The sequence below is a fragment of the Gymnodraco acuticeps genome, unplaced genomic scaffold (genome assembly GCF_902827175.1).
Source record: "Gymnodraco acuticeps unplaced genomic scaffold, fGymAcu1.1, whole genome shotgun sequence".
Taxonomy (NCBI): Eukaryota; Metazoa; Chordata; class Actinopteri; order Perciformes; family Bathydraconidae; genus Gymnodraco; species Gymnodraco acuticeps.
Genome location: NW_022990047.1, coordinates 1,901,468 through 1,926,596, shown reverse-complemented (window position 1 = coordinate 1,926,596; position 25,129 = coordinate 1,901,468). Strand labels below are relative to the sequence as shown.

The 25,129-nt window shown below is 42.3% G+C and overlaps 2 protein-coding genes across 4 annotated transcripts; one reads left to right on the top strand and one right to left on the bottom strand.

The window, feature by feature from the left end:
• Nucleotides 1–95: 95 nt before the first annotated feature.
• LOC117545677 (fibroleukin-like) lies at nt 96–10,730 on the bottom strand. 3 transcript variants are annotated; one of them, XM_034215545.1, is made up of 4 exons: nt 10,683–10,730; nt 5,658–5,966; nt 2,356–2,998; nt 96–1,246 (listed from the first exon to the last, which is right to left on the bottom strand). In XM_034215545.1, exons 2-4 carry the CDS (start codon nt 5,958–5,960, stop codon nt 516–518), a joined length of 1,677 nt encoding a protein of 558 aa, XP_034071436.1. In that variant the 5' UTR covers nt 5,961–5,966; nt 10,683–10,730; the 3' UTR covers nt 96–515. The 3 variants fall into 3 exon arrangements, with proteins under 3 accessions (XP_034071436.1, XP_034071435.1, XP_034071434.1); XM_034215544.1 differs by having other exon boundaries at nt 5,658–5,979; nt 10,683–10,726; XM_034215543.1 differs by lacking the exon at nt 10,683–10,730 and having other exon boundaries at nt 2,356–5,946.
• Nucleotides 10,731–11,155: 425 nt separating this feature from the next.
• LOC117545704 (lysine-specific demethylase RSBN1L-like) lies at nt 11,156–24,510 on the top strand. The gene is made up of 8 exons (XM_034215611.1): nt 11,156–11,690; nt 11,931–12,056; nt 12,463–13,145; nt 20,642–20,779; nt 20,919–21,061; nt 21,201–21,368; nt 21,484–21,595; nt 22,004–24,510. Exons 1-8 carry the CDS (start codon nt 11,201–11,203, stop codon nt 23,729–23,731), a joined length of 3,588 nt encoding a protein of 1,195 aa, XP_034071502.1. The 5' UTR covers nt 11,156–11,200; the 3' UTR covers nt 23,732–24,510.
• The last annotated feature ends 619 nt before the right edge of the window (nt 24,511–25,129 follow it).

Below are 25,129 nucleotides of genomic sequence, written 5' to 3'. Positions count from 1 at the left end.
ATAACTTCCATTAGATTTCATTTAGCTGACTCTTTATCCATATGTATTGCAGATATACCTTTACAAGAGATAATGGAGGGAAAAAAACACAATACTTTATTCAACAATTTATTTATCAAAGAAGAACAATCTCTATTAAAAAAAACAATCCATACAGCTTTTATTAACCATCAACTGGCTTTCCAGTACTACAATAATACAAAATATCGTTCTCTGTTTAAAAGAGAATGTTCTCTCTGATCGTCATTGAACAAATTCAGCGATATACAAAAATATTATTATTATAATTTATAAGTGTAACCGCGGCCGCGCAAAAAATGTAGGCTAATATGCAATCATGACTATAACCACAACTATGTACATCCTCACTTATTGTCATACTTTCCTGTAAACAAATTTGTTTTGCAGATTAAAAGACCACACAGCGGCAGCATTGTGTTAATAATCAGTGTGGAGGCTGTACTAGGTTTATTAAATTGTAAGGAGTATTGTTAGTTGGACCCTTCATTTTATTTTTAAAACATGCCCTGATAGAGAGTCCCAGCTAATGGCGCAAGGCCTCTTGGCCTGATCATCATCCTGACAGTTTTAAATGACTGTCTGTCATTAGTGGGGTAATACTCTGAAGATATGTTCTGCCAAGTGCCCCAGAAAATACCATCCCGGACTCCCTTGTACTTCCCAACATAGTACTTCCCGTTGAGGTTTGCAGCCATGCAGGCATCAAACCACCAGCCAGAGCTGTAGTAGGCCCCGCAGTTCCCGGATGGATAGCGGTCGTGGTCCCTGTCCGGCGTGGTGAACGCCCTGTTGTGGTGATCATAACTTTTGCTGAAGCGCAGAGCATCACCTGCAGTACCCGAGTAATCGCCGACCGTCAGTCTGTAGCGCCCCCGTTCACTTGCCACACTGAAGGACTCGTACTGTGCATACTCCCTCATACCGCCAAAGTCCTCCAGCTCCACCCTCAGCACCATATTCCTGGCCCGGGTCAGCATGTGGATCATATTGTTCCCCAGCCAAAACTCCCCATTGTCCAGCTCCCCAAAGCCCAATCTGTACTCTGCCCAGGTGCGGTTGAAGCTCACGCTGCCGTCCTGTCGGCGCTGCAGGACCGTCCACCCTCCTCCATCCAGCTGCATGTCACAGAAGACCGGGAAGCTTCTGCTGCGGAGGTCAGGGGTCACCAGGTACATCCCGCTTTTTGTTGCTCCTTTTGCCAAGTAGTCGGAGCAATCTCTCGTAACTGTGGATGGGGAACATGAAAACAAATCACAAAGAGTTATGTCACAACCATTTTTTAAATTACATTCGTATTTATTTCATTAATAGTTATCTAATCAAAGTCCTGCTTCTGCTCATATCTTGCAGAATAAATATCGTCCTGCAGCTGTGATATAGCCGTGAAATGTGTTGGTTGAGGTCATAAGGACAACAGGTCAGGTGGAAGCTACTTTTCCACTATTAAAGATTTAGGGTTTTTAAAGAATTTCAAGGTGGACCTCCTTAAACTTTACACATACCATTTTTAAAATAGTGGATTTGAGAGATAACAGTAAAAGCAGGTGTTAAAATATGTAACTATAAAATAACTATTATCTTATCCTTGTGATTGTTTTAATAAATGAAACACATGAGGTATGATATGGAAAAAATACCTTTACTTGCATTAAGAGTCTGTAGTTAATAGTTGAATAACTCATTGTTAGCTGTGCTCCATTGACGGATGTTTTAAAGCTGTTAGTGTCCACATAGTTGTGGTTTTGTCTCATATAATGACACCCACACACAGACATATTTTGCACACACGTGCAAATCCCTCTTTTAGTCTTGATGTATGGTACAGAGAAGATCTCAGACCACATTATACATATATTTATATAGGTCAAGCATTAGTGATGTGGTTCCTTAACTAAAAACATTTCAGCACAGGTCATAGCTTTGAGTGGCAATAATTAATAATCAAAAATGATTGCATAACAGTTTTCTCCCATTGAAATGTAATTTCAACACAATAGACTTTATGCAGATAGCTGTACATTTCCAAGAATGTCATTGTGAAGTTGCATATGCCTCATATCCTCTCTTGATTTCTAATTACCCCTGTGTGCAGTGAATTATAATGCGTTCCTCTGAGATGACTGTTGAAACAAAGCAACCATTACATGGTGTTGCAAACCAAAGCTGAGTGTTGCTACACAGGCTAGTATTAATCACATGAATGCTCTGTCAATAACAACCACAATCCCTGCATTAAGTGACCTACGTTCTGTGTCTGAATCTATGACAAAGCATACAATTAAAAACAGAACTTGTATAAGCTCTATGATATTGATAAAACATAGTATTTCTTGCCTTTAAATGGTAGTTTGCTGTCAGGCCTGCTGCCGCCCTGGTTGTCCTCTGCGTGATCTTTTGGATGGCTATCCAGTGGCCTTCCATTTGGACTCAGGCTGTTATTGAAGAAGGCAGCCACCTGTTTGATCTTCACACGCAGCTCCCTTGCACTGGGAGTGGAAAACTCAGCCGCTAGGGGCTTGGGGCTAGAGGTGGTTGACCTGAGGTTAGGGTTGATTGTGGAGGTAGTTTGAGTACTGGGAGATGGGACTGGAATCATAATAGTGTCTGGAACTGGAGTTTGTTTGGCTGCTTTTTCCTCCATATTGGGAATTATCTCAGCTTGCAAGTCAGTATTGGAAGCTTGATTTGGGTTTGTGGATCCTGGAATTGTGCTAGGGATAACACTCGGCAGGATCCTACGGGAGATTTTATTTGCTCTTGTTGTCGTTGGGATCAATGGTGGTCGACTGGCTGTTAGTGGCGTCGGATCAGACGTTATCCTGCTGTTTGGGCTCATTGTGAAGCCTTCAGAGAGAGTGTCACGGCGTGGGATGGGTCCAGTCTCCAGGCTGTTGGAAGTCTTTGGACCCAGAGTCATGGTTTTCGTTGTGCTGGGACTGAAGTCTGTGCCCCTTTGAGAATGACTCGCCTCAGAAGTCTGTGTTACAGGGGCAGGTGAAGGTGACATGTCGGTTTCAGAGTTTTTGATGTTGCCTAAACTAGTCTCACTGATTTGTAGAGGATCTAAATCTGTTTTTATATTCAGACTTGGTTTTTGGGGCACTGCTGGTTCTGGTCGTTTAACATGTGTTGCTCCTGGCCTGATTGTAGGTCTGATTGGTTGCCTGCCTTTGGGTGTAGGCCTCAATTTAGATGTTTTGTTGGATTCTGCTTTAGGCAAAGATTTGGGGTTAAGTTCAGGCATTTGGTCGGGTCGAAGGGTTCTAAGCCCTTGATTGGTTTGTGGGCGTTGTTCTGGTTTAGGCTTCCCCTTTTGTTTAGTCTTTTGTCCTGTCACAAGATCTGTATGTTTTTCATTGGGTTTAGGATTTTGGTTTATTTTAGGGATTTTCTCACTGGATTTCTTTTCTTGATCAGGGGGTTTGATCAGGGCCCGATCAGGAGTAAGCTTTTGTCCGGGTGTTGAGTCTTTTTCAGATAAAGGCTCAGTCAAAGGATTTTCATCGGAATTTTCTGTTAATACTGCTATAGGCTTTTGGATAGGTCTTGTTGTTATTCTAGTTGTTTCACTTCCTCCAGTGTCATGAACAGGTGAAATATATTTGTTTGTGGTAGAACTTTGATCAGGTTTACTTTTTTCTTCTTCACTTTTTGGCTTTGCGTGTGGTTTTTGTATTTGGTCAGGCTTTTCTATTTTGAGAGGATGAAGCATTTTTTTCTCAGGTTTTACATTTTGAGTAATAACTGGGATTTCTACAGATTCTGGCTGTTGGTCAGTTTGAGTGTCTTTATCCGAACCAGTTGCATTTACTGTTTGAGGTGTGTGATGAGTTGTAGGCCTCTGAACTGGAAGCTTTTGAGTAGATTTTGGCTTTTGAATAATGAACTTGGTTTGATCAGTTGTATGTTCTTGGTCATGTTTAGGTATTTTGTTGTTTTTCTGATTTTGATCAATTGGTAAAAGGTCAGGTGGAGGTTTTTTTTTCGGTTTTGGGATCTGGACTTGTTTAGGGTCTTTGCCAGGTTTCAATCTTTGGTCGGTTATTGGTTTTTGGTAAAAAGGCTTCTGCTTTTGGCCATTGTTTGTTTTTTTGTCTGGCAAAGGAGCTCGGTCTTGTTTACGGCCATTTGTAGGAATTGTAAGCTTTTTTTCTCCTTCAGACCTGACTGCAGGTTTACGCTTTTCACCAGGCTTTGGTCCTCGGCCTGGTAGAGGTTTTACACCAGTCTTAGTGTTTGAGCTGATGTTCTTTTAGCTTTCCAACGGCTGTGGTCTGCAACTCCTGTGAAAGTAGTTGTGTATACATTCTGAGTTGTAGTGGGTAAAGTTGTTGTAGTTGAGCTATCTGGGCCCTTGAAACCTGCCCGGGGTCTTGCACTGGTTGCAGAGGTGAACATTAAAGTTTCACTGGCGATTTGTTGTCCAGGACCACCAATGAGTTTATTGTGGCCACTGTTTTTGGCCTTGTTGTGGTCCTAAAGCCATCCTCTACATCAGGGCTGTTCTCCGTAATGCCAGATGCTACAATGCCTGGGTTTTGAGTTGGTCGTCTGACAGCAACAATAGTAATCCCTTGATTGACATCGGTGATCAAGTGTGAAGTTGAGCGAGACGAAGGAGGAGATGAAGGAGATGACGTAAAGGTTATCGCTTCGTTTGATTCCACATAGTCATGCCTGGACGTAAAACTAATGATAGACAGAGGAGTTGAAACAAAGTCTGCCCTCTCAGTTTCCTTGCTGGATGCTAATTCTCCATAACTGTCTCTCTGCACACTCTGAACCGTTATTTCTCCTTCTATTTTGATCTCCGTCCCCCTCTCCCCATCCTCCCCCTCTTTTATAGTCTTCTCTTGTTCTGCGTGCCCGATGCTTGCAGACTGTTTTGGTGTCTCATTATTTCGCTCAACTTTGGTTCCCTTTTCCATATCCTTTTTCCTCTCCTCCCTGTGCTGTTCTCGTTCCCTATTTGTATGCCCAGCATGGTCCTCAGACATCTTTATTCCATCATTTCCCCTGTCTACTTCAGTTTGGCTCTTTTTCTCTGCTTCCTTCATTTCCTTTGCCCACTCGTGATGGTCACTTTCTTCTGCTTTCTCTATATTTTTTACATCACTTGTTACCTTCCTGTCTTTTCCATTCTCCAACATATCCTCTCGATTTCTCTTTGAATTCCCTTTTGCACCGTCTTTATTTCTGTCTCTGTCTGTCTCCCTGTTATTTTTTGCAACCATTTTTTTTTTTACCGTATCCACTATTCTCTCCTCTCCGGCAGCAGTTGTCAACTTTGTCTGGTCCATTTTTTCCTTTTCTTTTGCCCCCTCTTTCTTAGTTTTTCCATTGCTTTCTGCCTCTTCTTTGAGGGGTTCTTCTTTCTTATTTTCTTTTAAGAACCGTTTATTGCTCTCTCTTTCTGCTTCCCATTTATTTCTCCTTTTCTCTTCTAAACTCGTTATTTTATCAAAATCAGTGTCACCATATCCTAATTCTCCTTCCACAGTCTTTTCCACTTTTTGCGTCTCAAGATTTTTCTCATACAGCCGGTTCTTCTCATCAATATGTCTATTTATACCCTCATTTAGCTTCTCCTGCTCACTTTCTCTACGGCTTCCACACTCTCTCTCAGTTTGGCTTACTGTACAATCAGCACACATCTTCCTCAGTTCGTCCACATTGTCCTTCAGATTCTGTAAATCCTTTACAATCTTCTCCAGCTCTCTGAGCTCCTTTGGCAAATGGAGTGTCAGCGGAGGCAGACTTAATCTGTATGGACACATGCTCTCATCCTGCCCCTGCCTGCACGGCTCCTCAGGTCTCAGAGTTGCAGAGCAGGGTCCAAATTCCTGATCCCAGAAGAGGTCCCCTTCATCAGCTGTGGTCCAAGAGAGGCTCAAGAAGGCCAGCAGGGTCCCACACATGCAGAGTGATGTTAACCTCATGGCGTCCTGAGAGCAAAGACTAAAAGGATAAGAGGGAGAGAGTGTAAAAAAGACCCACCTCAGTTTGAGACAGTGACAGTGAGAGGAGGAGGTAAGGCGGGAGGAAGAAGAGGAGGGAGGGGGAACTGATAGAGCTGTTCAGTGGAAAGCGAGTAAAGGGGAGAAATGAGGAGCGAGAAGCTCTGAGAATAAAACAGGTTACCAAAAAAAGCAAGAGAGGATTGTGTGGGTGTACTTGCCAGTAGATGGACTAGATGGTGAGATAGTGAATGATAAGCATGAAGCTTAAGCAGATGCTAAAACTACTACTTTCTTCTTTATAAAATAAGCATAATCAGCCATAGTAATTATATTTCAGTCAGGAAAAATATCAAACTGTGAAAGCTATAAAAAGCCTATGCCTTATTGCATTCCTATTATTACATTCCAAAGTATCATGAATTTAATCACACCATTTAATGAAGACCATTTGTAACGCATTCTCACTCCATGATGTGCATCATGGCCCTTAATGTGCATGTGTATCTCTGTTGCTTTGGCAGGCGCTTCTCCAGCTTCCTGTTGTGTGCACAAACATATCAGTGACATATGTGACAGGTCAGAATATGCATCTTAAGCTAAATAATAGATTTACAAAGACATGTTTTATTTTTACTGTACGCCGCATGGTTTAGTTAATGTTCAAAAGGAATGAAAGTCAGGAATGTCAGATTTATCCAAGAAGGCTGCTTGATTCAAATGCAATGCCAGGAAAGAGAAATATATCATGTTCTATTGACTTTATCCGGACAGTACTAAGTGTTGAGAATGGTGAGACAATCTCTGGGTGGAGAGGCTAAGCTCGCTGCATTCAGACTGCCGTTCGTCCAAGATTTAGTTTCTTTGCTAATTCATTGTGTCTACATATATTTAGAACAAAGAAAGAGAGAAAACACAGTCACATGAACTAAATCAGGCATCTGCTTGGCAGGGAGTTTAGATAATGAGGCTTTAGTTTCTCAGACCCGGGGTGTAAATGTCAGTCCAACCACAGGATATGAGATATGATTGATGGCATGCAATGCGAGTGTTTGATGTTTTAGAAATGTGTCCATTTGTAATGCTTGATAAGATTAGTTAGATAGTCTAATCTTGAGGCTGTGAGGAAACGTGATCTTTGTGCACTTATGTTCTCTGTCTCTTTCATTGGCCTGTTGAACTGAGACCGCACCATCTGGAGAGATTTTTCAACTGTCCTAAGATAATGAGAAAGGAAACCATTTGTTCAGGGAGAGAACTGTGGGATGCGTCAGGTTAGAGATGAGAAAACGAGTTGGAAGAAAACTCCAAATACTGTTAGTTACTTCTAGAGAACAACAACTTCTATCCTTTGATAAATTAAAGAAGATTATTGCATTGATTCAGATTTTAGTTTGGAAAGGAAGCTGTTATATGTTTCAACCACACACTATGAAGACATTGTAAAATTAGAGATAAAGACTAACTAACTAACTATCTATCCAAAAATACTATATGGCTTTACATCGCAAGTCCTTCTACGCAAATGCAGCTATGAGCTCATTTGACATTGGACAACTGTTGGCAGGATTACATCCATGAATAAGTGTCCTTTCACCTTTCACAGTCACTTTGTTACTTCAACACTTAGACTGGGAAATAGTGAGAGAGAAATGTTTACACTCTCGGAAGACTTCTGTCTGAACACTAGGCTGTATTGATTTATAATCATAGAGCCACAACTTTTACAACAAAGCATAAATCTCAGACAGCCACAACGAACCTGAAGAACGGGGTGCATGAAGACCAGTAATGATTAATGCAGTTGATTGAGACTAAAAGGGTCCATTTTATTTGATAGAAGCCAAAGTACACAAATCTATTTTTGTTATACAGCGGGCTCACAGGAACTCAAGTTTCCCCAATAATACCCTCACTCCTGGCTTTACCCATTTATGGACAGCAGGTTTTTTTCTCCTCAGGGTGCCCTCTTGGGATAAAGTGTTTTGAATTCGCCCAGAGAGCTGGCTTGGTCCACTCTCCGTCCTGGATCATGTAAACACTGAGGTTTTTTCCATGCAGACTAGAACAAACATCTGATCATCAGTCCAGCTTTACTGCCTGGCTTGCTGGCAGACCACTCCATCTCCCGCCACTTTGGGCAGAGGAGCCAGTGTCGTCGGTCATGTCTGTTATGTGCATAAGTTTCCCATTTCCAAATGAACGGGAGTGAACCCAATGACTGTCGTAGTGCAGCGCCAGTCACTTCTTATACCAAACTCAGTCCTCCTGTCTGAAGGTATAAACCTGCTGCTCAATATTATTGTACTGAATCCGTTTTTGCATGCCCATAACAAATACACATATATTCTCAACAAAACAGGTATAATATTATAGCCCATCTACTTAAATTAAGGTATCTCTCCTTGTCTCTTTCTTACTCTTCCTCACACACACACCACACAGACATATTCACATGCATTGTTCATAGCTAACATCTTAATTCTTGAATAACTGATACATTATTTTGCCATGTGTGAAAATATTTTTCATCTGTCCATTGACTGATAAGAGATTTTTAAATATGAACAGTGCCTCACATCTGTGCTGGATTTCCTACAGCTATCCAACACCAGATAACGTCAGGTCAATTTGTTTCTAATCCAGAAGCCTGGACTTCATTAAGTCCCTGTTTGAAATAAATGTGTCCTTTATGAAGGATAGTGAAGCAGGCGTAATGTGGGAACGGGTTATCTACTGCTGTCACCAGATGCACTGGACTTCAAGGTGTAAGTGGAATCATTTAAGACCCTGCATTCACCAGAAATAAATTAGTGTCAAGGCTGAAGTGAAGTGAAGGCTCAATCTCAGATTTGTATTTAAGTCAATGTAATTTTCATTACTGCTAACGGTGCTCTGAAAGATTATTCTGTTTGCACTGCCTTGTGTTATTGGTCCAAAAATAACCTTGGACTTTATTATTCCGCAATAACTGTGTTGTCTTCTCTATGGCGACTGTTTAAGTGTTGGGTCAGAGAAATAAACAAATCTCATTTTAGAGTAAGCCAATGTCAGCGCTGATGAAAACTGTGTACACTACCGTTCCAATCGCTCTGACAGAATAATATTTCTACTTTAGTGTCTGCAGATACGGACACCAGCAACATATAAATTGATGTTAACTGAGACAGGACCTCTTCACTGAATGGTTGGTAGGAACTTTTCTTCCTTGCTTTGCAGAATTTGTTTTGTTTTCTGTCATAAAAGAAAGGTTCATTTAATTCACTATAAGTATGTTATATAAGACAGCATTTTTGGCATGGTATTGATTTTTAATCACATAATGTAGTCATTAAATGAACAATAGTACAAAGATCTTGGAATTAGTTCAACTATTGACTACATATTATTGCGCAATATAAATGAGTATGTTTTCCCACTGTTGTGACTGTTTTTGAAGGAGCCCTAAAAACACAGCTGCGAGGTTCAATAGGTGTGATGATTTTCACACAAAATTCCCCTCAATATATTTACGGCAATATACTGCCATCTAATGGAAACTTTAAGAAATATCTCATAATTGAATCTACTATGCTTTGTTGTATCATATATAACATATTATTGCTCAAACATGGCATGACAAAGCATATGATATATATTTGTTTGTTTTCTAGACATTTTGAGAAGGCCTATCAGAAAAGGATGAATAATTATTACATAAATATATATATATTCCACCTATCTGTAGTAAGAAAATAATAATGTTTCCATTTCCATCATAAAAACAAAACCCATTTGATGGGTGCAACAGTATAACCATAATCAGATAGTTTCCTTTTAACTTCTGTCAATATATGTGTTGTTGTTGTTGTTGTTTTGCAGTACATCTTAGAGATGTTAGCCCTCTGTAAAATGTGATATTTCAACCATTATTAAAAAAACAAAGGTTAATTATGAATAGTTATTCATATATTGATCATAGATCTGTCAGACTTTTTGCTCCAGCATAATAAGAGTGCAATAATGGAGCTCATGAATGCCCCCTGTGTCGGTGGTGTTGCAGTGAACCTGCACAGTGAGCACAGTGAGCGGTACAGTACTGTCTCTTGTCCTGCAGGCTGTAAACCAGGGGTTGGGAACCTTCGGCCTCCGGGCCGTATACGGACCGCGAGACCATTTGATACGGACCGCGAGACCATTTGATACGGCCCTCGAGGTAATTTATAAACATACGCAAAAAATTAAAGAAATCTAGACCGCAAAATAATTTAACAAGCGAGTGCCTGTTTTTCCCGGCCAAGGTCTGGTTACTTGAACACAACACGAGCCTAAGGTGTCATCACGTGGTATATGTCTCGTCTGACAGGGGTGTAGTAGAGCACCAGAACGCGGCTCCGCCACTGAGCCGTACACATGCTGCAGTTTTTGCTGGCTGTGTCTTTAGTTGTAAGCCCAGTGGCGATCTGTTCATCTGTCATACAGTAAATAACTTTGTTGTTATTAGCATCTGGTTAACTAGCTATGCTAAGTTACGAATATAAGAAGCTTTTTCTACAACCAGTGAGGAAAGGCACATCTTTATATGATCATTATAGTTATAAATACGATTAATAAAGTAAACAGGTATAAAATACTATATGACAGTAAAAAAAGTTGTTATTAATAAACAAGAATACAGTTTAAAAGGGGAGTGATTTGTAAAAAAGAAAAAGAAAATCTGCTTACAGTTCTGTTTCATGGATGTTGAGAGATGTATCCATAGATCTCCTAATGTTGCTCTCAAAGTGCACCAGATTGATGCTTTCAACTTCAACATTTTTTTTAGGAGGTTAGGTCCCCCCCACTTAAATCAGGAAACTAAATACATGTGCACACGCCTTGTATCCATATCTTTCTGTTGTGATGGTCATGCCACAACAGTGCACGACACGTGCATGCATACGCAAGTCATGGTAAAATATCTGGATTAAGAGGTTGCTTTTTCTTTGCACAGCATGAAAGAAAGGCGAAAAGAATGGGCTGTGATTTTAGTATTTTTAAGCAGAGGTCAATAACTTGTACGGCCCTCGGAGGATGTTGAAAAAATGCAATGGCCCTTAAGAGGAAAAAGGTTCCCCACCCCTGCTGTAAACAGTCTGCTGCTCTCCCTCCTCCCTGCGTCAGCACGTAGCCTCGAAGCCCCGCCCCTGGCCTGGCTCTCACGCACCAGTTACGTCCGACCGTAAAAAATAGAAACTTCCAAGATGGCCGAGGCCGTGGACTCCATGCATTTCGCTGCAAACAGCAAAACAAATTCCCCTAAACCCCTATTAGCTAAACGGCCGCCGGAGAGCCGACCGCAGTCTTCCAGCGACATTTACCCGCCGGCCCCAAAGAAGGTCCGGGTGGAGGAGAAGGGCCTGAAGCACAGGAAACTGAACGGAGAGGTGTGCGCAGGGGAAAAACACAACGGGAAGCAGAGTTGTGGGAGCCCAGCGAAATGGAGTTTCGGCCCGGCCAAGGCGAGCCTCTCTACCGCCGCCGCGGTGTCCGCTACTCCCACTCGGAAAATCTTCAAAATCAGCAACTTCCTCGCCTCGCCACTTAAAGTGAAAAAGACGAAAGAGAAACGTCACAGGGAGAAGGAGAAAAGCAGTGAAGCGCAGCAGAGCTCTGCCGCTGGTGAGGAGAGACTGAGCCCTGCTAGCTGCCATACAAAGACCGAGAACGGAGACGTGAAAATGCTACAGAGAGGTAGGAGCTCACAGCCAGCTTGCACTGCACTCTGTTACACCACTTTGTGCTCAAATTAAGTAGTTTGTGAAGCATTGCTGCAATATTATGATTCTTTAAATATTACATAATGTTCTCTACCGCGGGCCCCAGTATTTATTAGGCCCAGATGGTGATACATACACGTGGAAATGTTTGTTCAGTTATGTTGCTCAGCATGGATGTAGCAGCTTTTTCACCTTGGCTGTCTCTTCTTCTCAGATCACAATGCAAAGGAGAAAGACAGAGAAAAGAAGAAGGAAAAGAGCAAAGAGTGCAACAATCACAAACTGCCACCTGTACATGACATTGCAAGAGAAAACGGAGAAGTGATTTCCCCAGAGAAAGGTAACTTGGACCAGTTTGGATGAAAAGTCATTTAATTTGTTTGGAGTTAACTTTACATTTTAAAAGTTTCTTCAATATGTTACAGTTTAAGAGGCATGACTGATACTCTTTTTCTAGTAATCTATCATTGTAAAAAATTAGTCCAATATGATTACATACGATTTCTATCAATTGTATACACATGTTATTGAAACATATATAAGAGGACATTTAAATGTTCATGAATTATAAATGTGTGTCAAACACAAGCCAGACATTAACATACTGTTACATTAATAACACTGTTCTTACTTTATGCAAAATGTCTTCACACATAATGTAAATTCTATGATATTGTGTAACATACTATCCTCAAATGATGCACAACATTGTACTTACTTTACAAATGTTTTATCTTTCACTACAGAATCTAACGAGAAGCCCAAAGCTGTTTCTGATGAAGAACTCCTCCTGAAGAAACTCAAGAAGAAGAAGAAAAAGAAGCACAAAGATGGCGAGCGGGTGAAGGAGAGACACAGCAGACCCAAGATGTACCATCGCTCCAGCCAGACGGTGTGTTCAGGAGGGTCTCTGTCTCCGCCTGAGTTCCTCGGTCGGATCAATGGAAACAGCAGCAGCAGCAGCAGCAGCAGCAGCAGTCTACTCCACAACACCACAGCACCACATCCACACCCGGATCCCGCTACCTCTGCCTCCATTTCCTCCATGGTCAGGGACCGGCTCGCCTACAGCTCCCCGCTCCACTGCACCCCCGCGCCGGGCCTGTCGGGTCTGGAGTTTGGTCGTCTGATCCACATCGAGCAGCAGGCCAACGGAGGGGCGTCTGTGGCGCACGCCTACATGGAGCAGCTCTCCTCCCTGTCTTCGGCGGAGATGCAGCGTTTCGCCGAGGAGTTTGTGACTTTATCATTCAGCGAGGAAGAGGGCCAGGCTGCGAGCTTTGTGATGGGAATCATCCATGGAGCAGCATCCTACCTCCCAGACTTCCTGGACTATTTCTCCTACAAGTTCCCCAATGCCCCAGTAAAGATGGAGGTGCTCGGGAAGAAGGACATAGAGACGACAACCATGGTCAACTTCCTCTCTCAGGTAAGATTATCTTTGGTAGACAGCATAGTTTGAAGGCTCTGTGTTTAAAAGGATGCTGTGTGTCCACTTTGATACTGCAAAGTGTCGGATTGAACGATTTGACGTCATCTGAACAGGACATCGCACGCTCACTGCTTCATAGCGCACGGAGGTCCGTTTACGCCGGTCCGTTTACGCCGGTTGTTAAACATCGTTATGGGGAAATGCAAGTTTGCGTCCAAATGGTTGGAAGATAAGGAGGAAGGACAATCAATACTGTATATAGTCAATGTGTCGCCAATGTAACAGGTTAGAACTCGAAGTGGTCCTAAAATGTATGGAAAAGGTCTTGAAAGGTATTACATTTGACTTCAGGATTCCTGCATATGTTCTCTGACACTGTATCGATTCTCGAAAACACAATACTTTTCCAATGATTGTTTTACGTGCAAAGATCTGTGGCAGACAGTGGCTCAGTTTGCAAAGAAAAAGTTGCAGGGGTAGACATTAAGGGTAAAAAGCCACTGGCCCTCCGGGCCGGTGGACTTGTATTATCACTGGCCCCACCATTGTAACCACTGGCCCGGAGCATTCGTTCAAAAAAAAAAATCGACTAATAATGAAGAAAATTAACACATTTGTTGCAATAGTAGCCTAATTTATGCACTAACTACATTACTACTTGTACTACAACATTTCAATCATCAGTTCTTCCTCATTTTCCTCAATTGTTCATATTTGGTTTATTAAAATAATGATATTGTGGTCATTGTTAAAAAATGTCTGCTATTATTATGAGTATTATTATTTGTATAATGCACTTTCTGCCTTCCTGTCATCAGGAGTTAGACATATGGCTATGTAATTGATTTGATTAGAACCTTCATTATCCTAAACTGCTGGGACATTTCGCCAATACCTTTTATATTGTCTACTCTTCACTTACTTGTCAGCATAGGTCGGCATTGATGTACAGAGCCGACAGAAGACCTTGTTTATATTGCCATCATATTGAGAGGTGCAGTAACTCGTCCTAAAACCAGTAAGTAAGCTGCTGGTTCCCTCGACAAAAAGCAATGGGATTTCTCCACAGGGTTTTGGAAAATAGCTGGAAATAAGGTCTGTGGAAAACAAACCTGTTTGATAAATGCACGTTTTGTTCAGCCGTATAATCTCCACATGTCTACCCTACTTTTATAATTTTCTAATCATAAATCTAATCGATAGATTATAAAAGGGTTTTAGGACGCGGCACTGCACTACTAGAACCATCGATCAAGCTGGCTGAAACTTGCTCTCCCTCTTCTTCTCATGCTCCCTGTCACTCTCCTTTAACTCCTCCGGTGACTTTCTTTTATTTGAAGATTGGTTTTTGCCCGGCTACCGCTGGTATTAAAAACATTTTGGCGAATGGTTAGGTGGCGCGATAGTCTGTAGTGAAGGAGCGCGAGCGGGAGCCTGCTCGCACTGCGCTCCGCAGCAAACAGCTGTTTGCTTTTCCCCCAACAACGACAACCGACTCACGGAACGCTATGTTGTAGCGTTGATAAACGAAACAATTTAACTAAATTGCTAGTCAAAATACCAATACCACAGGACATTTTTTTTTAAATAAATATTTTTAGTGGCCCGAGCGGGCAAGTGCAAAGTACGTTATGCTGGCCCGGGATGTCTTAATAGTGCTTCCGGGCCAGCAGGCCATTTATAATGTCGAGCCCTGAGTTGTGCTATGTTTTTAGATACAAAGACTGTGATAGATGTAAATACTAGGGCTGTCAAGTTAACGCGTTAATAACGCGTTAACGCAAAAAAAAATGCCACTAATTATTTTAACGCGATTAACGCATGTGTATTTTTTGTCCTCGGCCGCCCCGTAGTTTCAGAGCGCATCGAGTTTAAAATACCATCTACAAGCTGATGCTGACAGCCCCGCTCCTGCTGCCCGCTTGTGGCAGACCACACTTCCACGCTCACTGGCAGGCACCGACTGGCTGTTGGGAGGACCGGGAGGGTGTGTGTATGTGTGGCCCGAGCGAGTGAGAGAAAGACCTTACGTGCATTGTTGTTGTTAGCATCTGGTGCTAGCTAGCTGCGCTAACGGATATGGAGCTGTTTAAATGAAAACAGAGGAGCGACATTTCGCCACAACTGCGCCGAGCAGCTCCCGTTCGAGCATATGCCTTGAGTTGCACATAGCTCCAACGATCTATCCATCACACACAAACACACACACACACACAGGTTGTTGTGTTTAATATTCATGAGAATATTTGTCATTGTTCAAATGATAATAAACATTAGCATAAAGCATATTTGTCCAATCATATGTTGATAAGAGTATTAAAAACTTGAAAAATATTCCTCTACGGTACATTTAGAACAGATCAAAAATTTGCGAATAATTTGCGATTAATCGCGATTAAATATTTTAATCGACTGACAGCCCTAGTAAATACCCATTCTACTGTTCTGATTGCATACAAAATAACAAGTATTTACTTAACTGCAGGGATATAACGCCGTGTTCTGCATACTTTGACAGTGTTCCTGGAATTTAACTATATAAAATTCCAATATTACGTCTTTCTTACAGTATTGAAATAATTGCGTTCTATTGAATGAAACCCCTGTATCAAGATACTTAAAGGTCCCCTATTATACTGTTTTTCATCAATATATAATCTCAGATATATATACAAAACATGTCTCTGAAGTGTAAACTGGAAATACCACACAGATCATTGTAGCATCCCATAATCCTCTGTTTCAGCCCTGTTTCAAAAGTGCTGATTCTGTGTCTGTTACTTTAGATGAAAATAAGGAGCCCCTCCCGCGCCCCTCAGAGAGATATTTGGTTAAAAAGAACCCAATGGTGCTCTAGGAGGACATTCAGGTGGTGGGGGGGTGTTACCTTGGTTGGTGATTGGCTAATAGTTACACAAGCCAGAAAATCGTTATGACATCATAAAGGGGCCAAAATCTGATCGGCTCATTCTCAGACAGGTTTTTATAGAAATGGATCAGGACAAAAAGTGAGAGGATCTTTTTTCCTGAAACTTTCAGAATCTCTTTCCACAGAGAGGACACATGTTTATGTATAAAAGACGTGAAAAAGTGCATTTTGCATAATAGGTGACCTTTAATTTATTGCCACGTCCAACACATGTTGTAACTCAACATAATGGTTTCTTGAAAAGCTCCTGTTTATGGAGATTATGGCTCCTTCAGATTGCGTTGTGCTTTCAGCCTCTGAAGATACTCGATGCTTGTCTGAGTTTAAAAAAAGGTGATTGCTGTGTAAAGATGACAGCAAATAGTTTGGGGCTGTGTGGTTGTTATCTCTTTACTTCTCCACCAGTTCCTGTCACTTGTGAGAGATGATCTGGAGTTTTGCCTTCACTTGGTTTTGATTTGTTCAGGAGTTTTTTATCTGTTTACTTTCTTATTTAACAGATTTGATATCAATCTTGTTCGAATTCTTAATTCCAAAAAAAGGTGAAACTAATCAGAAATGATAAATCTAAATGAAGACTCTGTGGTATTACAGGTCAGAAAATACATGAGGAACACGAGTGCAGCGTGCTTGATCTGTGAATAAAGCATTTGCCTTGGATTGCTTATAGAAAGGACCTTTCGCAAAATAGCAAAAGATTTGTGTAAATCAGAAACCTGCAATTTTATGTTTTGGTTTCATTGTTTTCCATGTGAGACCTGACAGTGTTTCTCTCCTGCACCTGTGCTTGAATGATATTAATATCAACTCTTATACTTTGGTACATATCTTTCTTAGCACCAAGAACTCGTTCTACAAATTATTTGAATATAAAATATCCACAATACCTTCCTTAAACTAAGACATGTTCAAGAAATCTGATCACTGACACAGCAGTGAGTTTAATTATATTGAAAAGTCAGAAACGATGCCCCCCTAGTCTCATTCACAGACCGTATTAACCCATCATTTGAACAGTTTTTTAGAAATGGATGGTTAAATCAGGAAAGCTTACAATGATTCCAGCCAGGGACCCTAACGGGGGAGACATGTTCCCATGGTCTCTCTCACGATCGTCCTGATACTCCGAGTGCTCTGTAATCAGATATTGCTCCAGCTTGTCTGGCATCATGACTTCATCCACTACCAACATAAGGCAGATGGTGCATTTCATCCTGTTGCTGTCCTCAATAAAACTAAACTCAGTGCAACTTTTAGCATATTATCTTAATTCAGCCAGTTTGTGATTAATGTCTCTTGATAATGTGGGCCGTGTTAGATGGTTACGCAGCACAGTCAGTGTGACTGAATGATTTATGACTGACGGGATCTGTCAGAGTAGAGAGGGTTTCTACTGGCACTGGACTTACATGTGGAAGAAATTAATACAGGACTACATGTGTTGTATAATGTAGCTTGGCTCAAGAGTCTGAAATATGCGCGTTTTTAAAAACACAGCACATTTATCCCACAGTAGCTTGTTCCTGCAGGCTGTGTGTCACAGACTCTGGGCACTTCATTTCTCACGTCCAGAATCATCATTTTATAGCATCCCATCTTTTGATGCTGCAGCATTTCCTTTTTTTTAATAGTTTTGCTGTAGGGTTCTCATGGTGAGCAAAGTGCACTTTGAGACGGGATATAGCAAAAATTACTATTAAAAAAAGGTCCCGTTTCTTTTGCTGTGTCGGGGGAATGGAGGCCTGGTGGTGGTTGGGTGGGAACGTCATACTGTATGTTACAGGTTCATGCTTCTTGTTCATCTTCAAATGGTCCTGGCATACATTTAACACACAGTTAGGCTAATCTTTCTGCTGGAAAAATAAATCCTTCCACACGGAGAGAAGAATAGAGCGGTCATGGCTCAGTCGACCCTTTGGAAGTAACCGACTCCAGAGTAGATCAAATATAGATTAGTTTCAAACTTCTGATGGTCTGTAAGAAGACTTTCACAATTTGTCAGGACTTATGCTAACATTAAGACTTGCAAGAAGTGGCTTTACGCTCAAAATAGTCAAATGTTTACGAGCAGCGGTCCTTTTTCAATTTTAAGACATTGACAGGATTTAAATAAACACTTGCGGGGCAATATCACTTCATTCTGTATTCATTATCATTGTTAAAAGACAGACATTTACAGGCACAATAAGTAGGATTTGTCGGTTTGTAAACATAACATTAAAAGTTTGCACACTGAATTTCAAAAACAACCAAAATATTACTTTGGAGCTCCTCTTTTAAAGTGTGATGCCTTGAAACATCCCAATAACAGTAAAATGAACAGAAAAGCCATACAGATACAAAACATTGTCAAAGACTTCATGTGGGCCATAAGAGAATATTTTCTCTTATGAGCCTCAGAAGAGTCTTGATGTTTGACATGGACTCATGCGAACATGAGGTCTGGTTTTGTTGTCAGTTAGACTGTTGTCTAAATGTGCTCGCATAATCCACAATTCCTTTCCTTTTATTAAAAGTGTTTTATTTTCCTCAGAGAAACAAAAGCTCACCTTTTTGACATTTGCCTTTCTTAATGACTGTATCTTCAAGTTCCTCTAGTGGAGCCTCGCAGCGGCGAAACTGTGGCGCTGACCTTGACTGTAGGTGCGCCGCGTTTGCGGGTGCTAGTGGAGCCTCGCAGATGGGGGTGCTGCACCACGATGTCTCGCAGATCCCACGCAGCAAGCAGGAAATGAACCCGGCTCACACTGTCCGCTCCTCGCAGCAGCGAGCCGCGCAACGTCCCGCCAACACGGCACCCAGACCCCACGCAGCATTCTCATCTGTTTGTCATTACTGGTGTCATTTTCTGGTTGCTAACAAACGCCATTGTAACACATAATCACTGATGTTCAGCTGTAACGGTGGTAGACTAATCAGTAGGGATGCACCGAATATTCGGCCACCGAAAATTATCGGCCGAAAATGGTTAAAAAGGCCCTTTCGGCTTTCGGCCGAAAGGGTTTTAGCACCGAAAAAATATCACCGAATGTCAGAACAGGCTTACGTTGGTAACCTAACGTGTTGTTGTGATGACGTAATAAAGACGCGGCGACCATGCTCGCGGCTGGCTCACAGGGGGGGGGGGGGGGGGACATTGACCTTTGTCATCGAGATTGCCCTGAGCCTTTAACAAATCGTATTAAATAATCTGATGACAGACTGTAAACAGAATAGCTGAAATTTTAACAAACTAAATAACTCAGTTACCTCTAATCATTAACCCATGTTTGTATCATGTAGTTAACTCCGTGTGTTGCTGCTAGCATACATAACACCTGACGTGGAAACGTTACTCGTGGATGGGGCTACAGAGCTGCTAGAAAGACGGTCGAACCCGGTGCATTCCTCCGTCTGCATGCGGTGCACTTTTGCTAAATGTTTAGACAAATTGCTCGTGCTTACATGCTAAACTCTTATTGCACTTATGGTAACAAGTATTCTCCCCATCGAGACAGGTAAAGTTTAACCACACCTCGGAGCGCGTTCTCTCCGCCATCTCCGCAGTGTGCTCCGCTGCATGTAGCAGCTGCGTGTGTGTAAACTGCCCCGCCCCCTCGCACACAGACGGGGAGAGAGATCTCGTCTGATCGAAAATACATCATAGACGCATTTGTTGTCTTTGCATATTAGAAACGAGTTGGCGACACTAAGACTGCGATATAATGTTTTTTAGCAATAATACATGACATATATAAATGTACTGTATGCATTCAAAAGTGCTGAATAAATGTTTTATGGACCCATAATAGTGATTATTATTTAAGTTAAGTTTTGCCATAATCATGTCTATTTCCATAATCAGGTAGCTGAACAACATTGGTAAAAAATGTATACATTATATATATATATATTTCTATTAATCATTTTCGGCCTTTCGGCATTCGGTTTTCGGCCAACTGTTTCCTATTTTCGGTATCGGTTTCGGCCAAGAATTTCCCATTCGGTGCACCCCTACTAATCAGAACAGAGTGGGCGAGCTGACCAATCAGAGCACAGTGGGCTCATAGGGAGGGGGGGGGGGGCAGGAGCTCCAACAAGCCGTTTAGGACAGAGTGAATACACATACTATACAGAGACGCTGTATGAGAACAATGTGAGTTTGGAAGATTGCACAATATAAATCTATTCTAGTAGACCTCAACAATAGAATTATGATCAGTAGAAATGGCCATGACATGGGACCTTTTAAAAAGCTGAACGCCAAAACGTATGGACTAAAGCAGAATATTTTTGGGGGAAAAAACATGCTGAACATTTTAGAAATGATTAAAAATGTGTTTTTCAATCATCTTTGACTATTGGAATTGACAAGGCTCTGCATTTAAAACTGAGCGGAACCGGTTTAGACAAATTGAAGAGACATGCCAAACAAAATAAAGCTGTGCAGCAACCATTGAACTTAAATGTCAACAAAGCTTCAAACTATATGCAACAGCCTTATATGTCTTGTCACCTGTCAGAGTGGGATACTTTGGTACCTGCTGGGTGGGTCTGATCTTATTCTCTGTGGTTCCTCCTGCAGGTGAAGCGGACATATTCCCAGGGAACGTACCGAGCCGGGGCCATGCGGCAGGTCAGTCTGGTGGGGGCTGTGGACGAAGAGGTCGGAGACTACTTCCCAGAGTTCATCAACATGTTAGAGGAATCTCCCTTTCTGGAGGTGAGTGTGTTTGTTATGAATGCATGTGCACGCACCTTTACAGCCTTTGGGCTTGTGAACGTCCGTCTCTCTTTCCCCCCCCATGCATTACTCTGAGTCATTATGTAACTCAAAGCTTTCTCACCCTGTGATAATGCAGCGGACTTTGCCCTGGGGAACGTTCTCCAGTCTGCGGCTGCACAGTCCCACAGAGAGCGACGACGGCCCCATCATGTGGGTCAGACCGGGAGAACAGATGATCCCAATGGCAGACATGCCAAAATCACCATTCAAAAGGAAAAGGTGGGTTGACATATTTTTTATTAATAAGGCTGATGCAGCAAAACAAGTGTAATACTTTCAGCTCATTTCAACACTTCATCTCATGTACAGGTCATTTACCATCTACATATCCTGACTGTTGTGAATAAATGTATTTCAGGTCGACCAATGAGATAAAGAACCTGCAGTACCTTCCCAGAGCCAGTGAGCCCAGGGAGATGCTGTTTGAGGACCGGACGAGAGCCCACGCCGACCACATTGGTCAGGGCTTTGAGAGACAAACTACTGCTGCCGTAGGTGTGCTGAAGGCTGTGCGCTGTGGAGAGGAGTGAGTACACCGTGACATGTTTTCCACCTTTATCACATTCAGTGCACACACACACTTGCATTTAAGAGAATACAACATCCGATCAGTAAACAGGACTTTGCATTCTGCCCTGCAGCACGGACGCTCCTGGCCGAATCACCAAAGATGTTGTGTGTTTCCACGCTGGGGATTTCCCAGAAGTGGTCATGAGGCTGCAGCTGGACCTACACGAACCTCCGCTGTCTCAGGTGGGTCAGAGCTATAAACCGTGGCTAATGTGACACAGTGGTATGACTAGATATTTTCTGCTGTTATCAAATGTATCAAAAACAAAGCTAGGAGAGTAAATATGGGACTAACATTTGGCGTGTTGCCAGAAACATGATAATGCTCTGTCTGGTGGATGTATTTAAGCTTTCTTATAAAATGTTTACCATATCAAGTTTATAAAATGATGATGTGTCAAAATTGTGTTTACAGTTTAATGCCTCGTTGACACCTGGTAATCCGTTTAAAGTAGAGGGATCCCCCACTATAATACTGCTAGCCTTTGCAATACATGTTTAGAACACGTTTTTTTCTACCATGGAATCATTTGAATACTTGTTCATTTTATTTCGGGATTACTGAGTCTGTTCTTGTCCCTGCCTCCACAGTGTGTGCAGTGGATTGATGATGCCAAGCTGAACCAGCTAAGGAGGGAGGGGATCCGATACGCCCGGATCCAACTCTACCACGATGACATCTACTTCATTCCCAGAGGAGTCGTCCACCAGTTCAAAACCGTGGCCGCTGTGTGCAGTCTGGCCTGGCACATCCGACTCAAACAGTATCACCAACACGAAGTGAAGGAGGAGGAAGAGGTGAAGGAAGAGAAGTGTGCACCTAGAGAAGAAAAACTTCATATCAAAGAGGAGGAGGAGGAGGAGGAGGAAGAGGAAGAGGAGGAGGAGGAGGAGGAGGAGGAGGAAGAAGTAGAGGAGGAGGAAGAAGAAGAAGAACAACAAGAGGAGGAGCCTGAGCCTGCTGCAAAGATGGTGCCGAAGCAGGAGTATGAGGACTCAGAGGAAGAGGACACACCGCCCTTGAAAACTCAGACACAGACCTTCAAGGAGGAAGAGAAAGACATCAGAAGCGAAATCAAGAGCTTTTCAACGGTACAGTCTCTACCTTTCATCAAGAAGGAGAGAGATGAAGGTGTGCTCACTCACACACTAATGGAGCCTAAAACTGAGGAAGACGAGAAAGGCAAAGGAGTAGGTGAAGACTCATGCCAGGCACTGCAGAAGAGCCACGAGGAGGGTGGAGTGGAAAGTCCATCTTTTAAGTCAACACTGCAAATTAGGAAGGAGAATGAGGTAGAGGAAGAGAGGCAGCAAAAGACAACTGTACCAGGTCAAGGTCTAAAAGAGAAAACTAAAGATAGTATAATGAGCCATTACAACACACCACAAATCAAAAAGGAAAAAGACAAAGGAAGGAGAGAAAAAGATGAAAAGGAGAGGGTTAAAGATAAAGAAAAGAGAGACAAGGAGAGGAGTAAAGAGAAGGAAAGGGATAAAAAAGAGAGGGCGAAAGACAGAGAGCGGGACAGGGGGAGAGAGCAGGAGAGGGTTAAAGAGCAGGAGAGGGTTAAAGCAGAGGGAGGAACATCAACACTGCCGCCAATTAGGAAAAAAGAGGACGAGGAGCGGACAAGGGAGGGAACTAAAACCTCTCAAACTTCCCTGTCTGTACAGAGAGACGAGAAGTGGGACTCAAAGACACAAGTCCACGTTAAGAAAGAGAAGGAGCACGATAAAGACCGGGAGAGATCACAGTCTCACCTTCGGCCGGACAGAGAGGAGGCCCGAGACGCCTGTTCCAACAAACACAAGTCTTCGCACGGGAAGAAGGAGAAAAGCGGGCACAGGGAGGGCAGAGAGGGAAACACGTTGAGTACGCAGGCAAAGTCGGGGAGAGAAGACGGGAAGACAGGCACTCCCAAACCGGCAAACATTCAGGTCAAGAAAGATGGGAAGAAGGATAAAGATGTCTACAGCAAAGAGGAGAGGAAGAAGGCTGCCTCTGGTCCACCAGAACACAAACAACCACGGACGCTCATCACATTTGACCTCTTTAAGCCCATGGAAGCTCACCAAACTCTGGCCCTCTCTTTCACGGACAGTCGGCCTAAAACACACCATCACAGTGACTCTCGGGGCACTTCCTCTAAGCCCGGATCTGACAGTCGGACAGTAACGCCCTCTAAAGGTTCAAAAGCAAAGGACACAGTGCAGGGAAAACCTGCCACACCCGTACAGGACACTCGGCCACCGCAGCACTCATTAAAACAGCCCCTTAAAACACACACGCCGCAAACACAGAAAGACTTCTTAATATGAATGTCTAGATGTCTAGTCTTCTTTTTTTACTGTACAACTTACGCCATGGCTTTGTTAAGATATTTGAAAATGCATCCTTTCTTAAATGGTCTTTCTAGTTTGTAATCGAGGAGCGGGGTGCATCCCATTTCTTTGCTGACAGCCACATTACTCCAGTGACGTAGTGAAAAGAGGATGCACTCTCCAAGTATTTTATCAGTGCCTAAGAATGTAAGCTAAGTAGCTCACTTCACGTTTGTTAGCGAATGTATGTAGGCTCTATATAAAATGTTATGTGACCCATGTGTCAGTGCCTGTGCACTACTTAGCTTCGCTCTTAAAGCACCTATTTTAGGTACTGGACTAGCCAATCTGAAAACAACCATCCTTACTGCGCTCTATAGGAATGACCTACGTTCACCGCGCTGCTGCTGAAATGCCATGTGGCTTTATTCAATGGGGTTTGTCATTTGTAACACTCCCAAATCGGAGCAGGTCGTTGTTTTCAGACTGGATGTTGTTTGACTCACACAGGGCTGTAAATTATACTGTATGTACCAAAACTGTACAGTATAGATGTTATTAGCACCAATGTGAGAAAATGTATACAGAAATTGCATATATTTTTTGTAAGACAAGTTTTATTTTCCATAGAACTTATTTATATCATTTACTGTCTGTTTTTAATTTGAAACCAATATGTGAAATTTTGTTGTAAATACATTTTATTTCCTAAGATAAGACTTGGTAGTGTGATTTATACTCTGATCAGAACCTCTCAATAAATGGTTCAAAAATAATGACTTGGTGTCGATGACTCTACTGCATTTCATATCATAAAGGTTTCAGTATAAGTCGTTCTGGCTACTTTAAGGGGCAGTGTGTAGGATTTCCCTCACTTTACAAGAGGTAATAAGCCGCCAACTGCAAAACTGACAATGTTTTGGTATCTTTAATTATATTTGCCTGGCACAGAGGCCATCCTAACTAATTACTTTAAAGCAATCAAATTGAGGAGATAGTACTACTACAGTTGTAAAAGTGTGTCGGTACTACGATGGCCTTCAAGAACATTCTGGGTGTTTCTCAATGTTGGGGAAAGCTGCTCCAGAGATACAAGGATACTACGTCATCGAGTCCCGCCGAAGGGTTCTTCCAAACTTCTAATGTCCAGGATACTTGGAATTCTACCGAGGCCGGCGTACTTCGTTGCGGGAAATTTCGAGGCAGCACATATGTAGACTCCGGTCTTAAAATCCCCACAATGTGGGGGATTTTAAGACAGCCTGGACATTGGAACAGACTTCGGTGGGACTCGATGACGTAGCATCCTTGAAATAGTGGCTATGGAGCATCCTTCCTTGATATCGAGAAACACCCACTGACTGGAGGTACATATGCTACCAAGCAAGCCTCCTC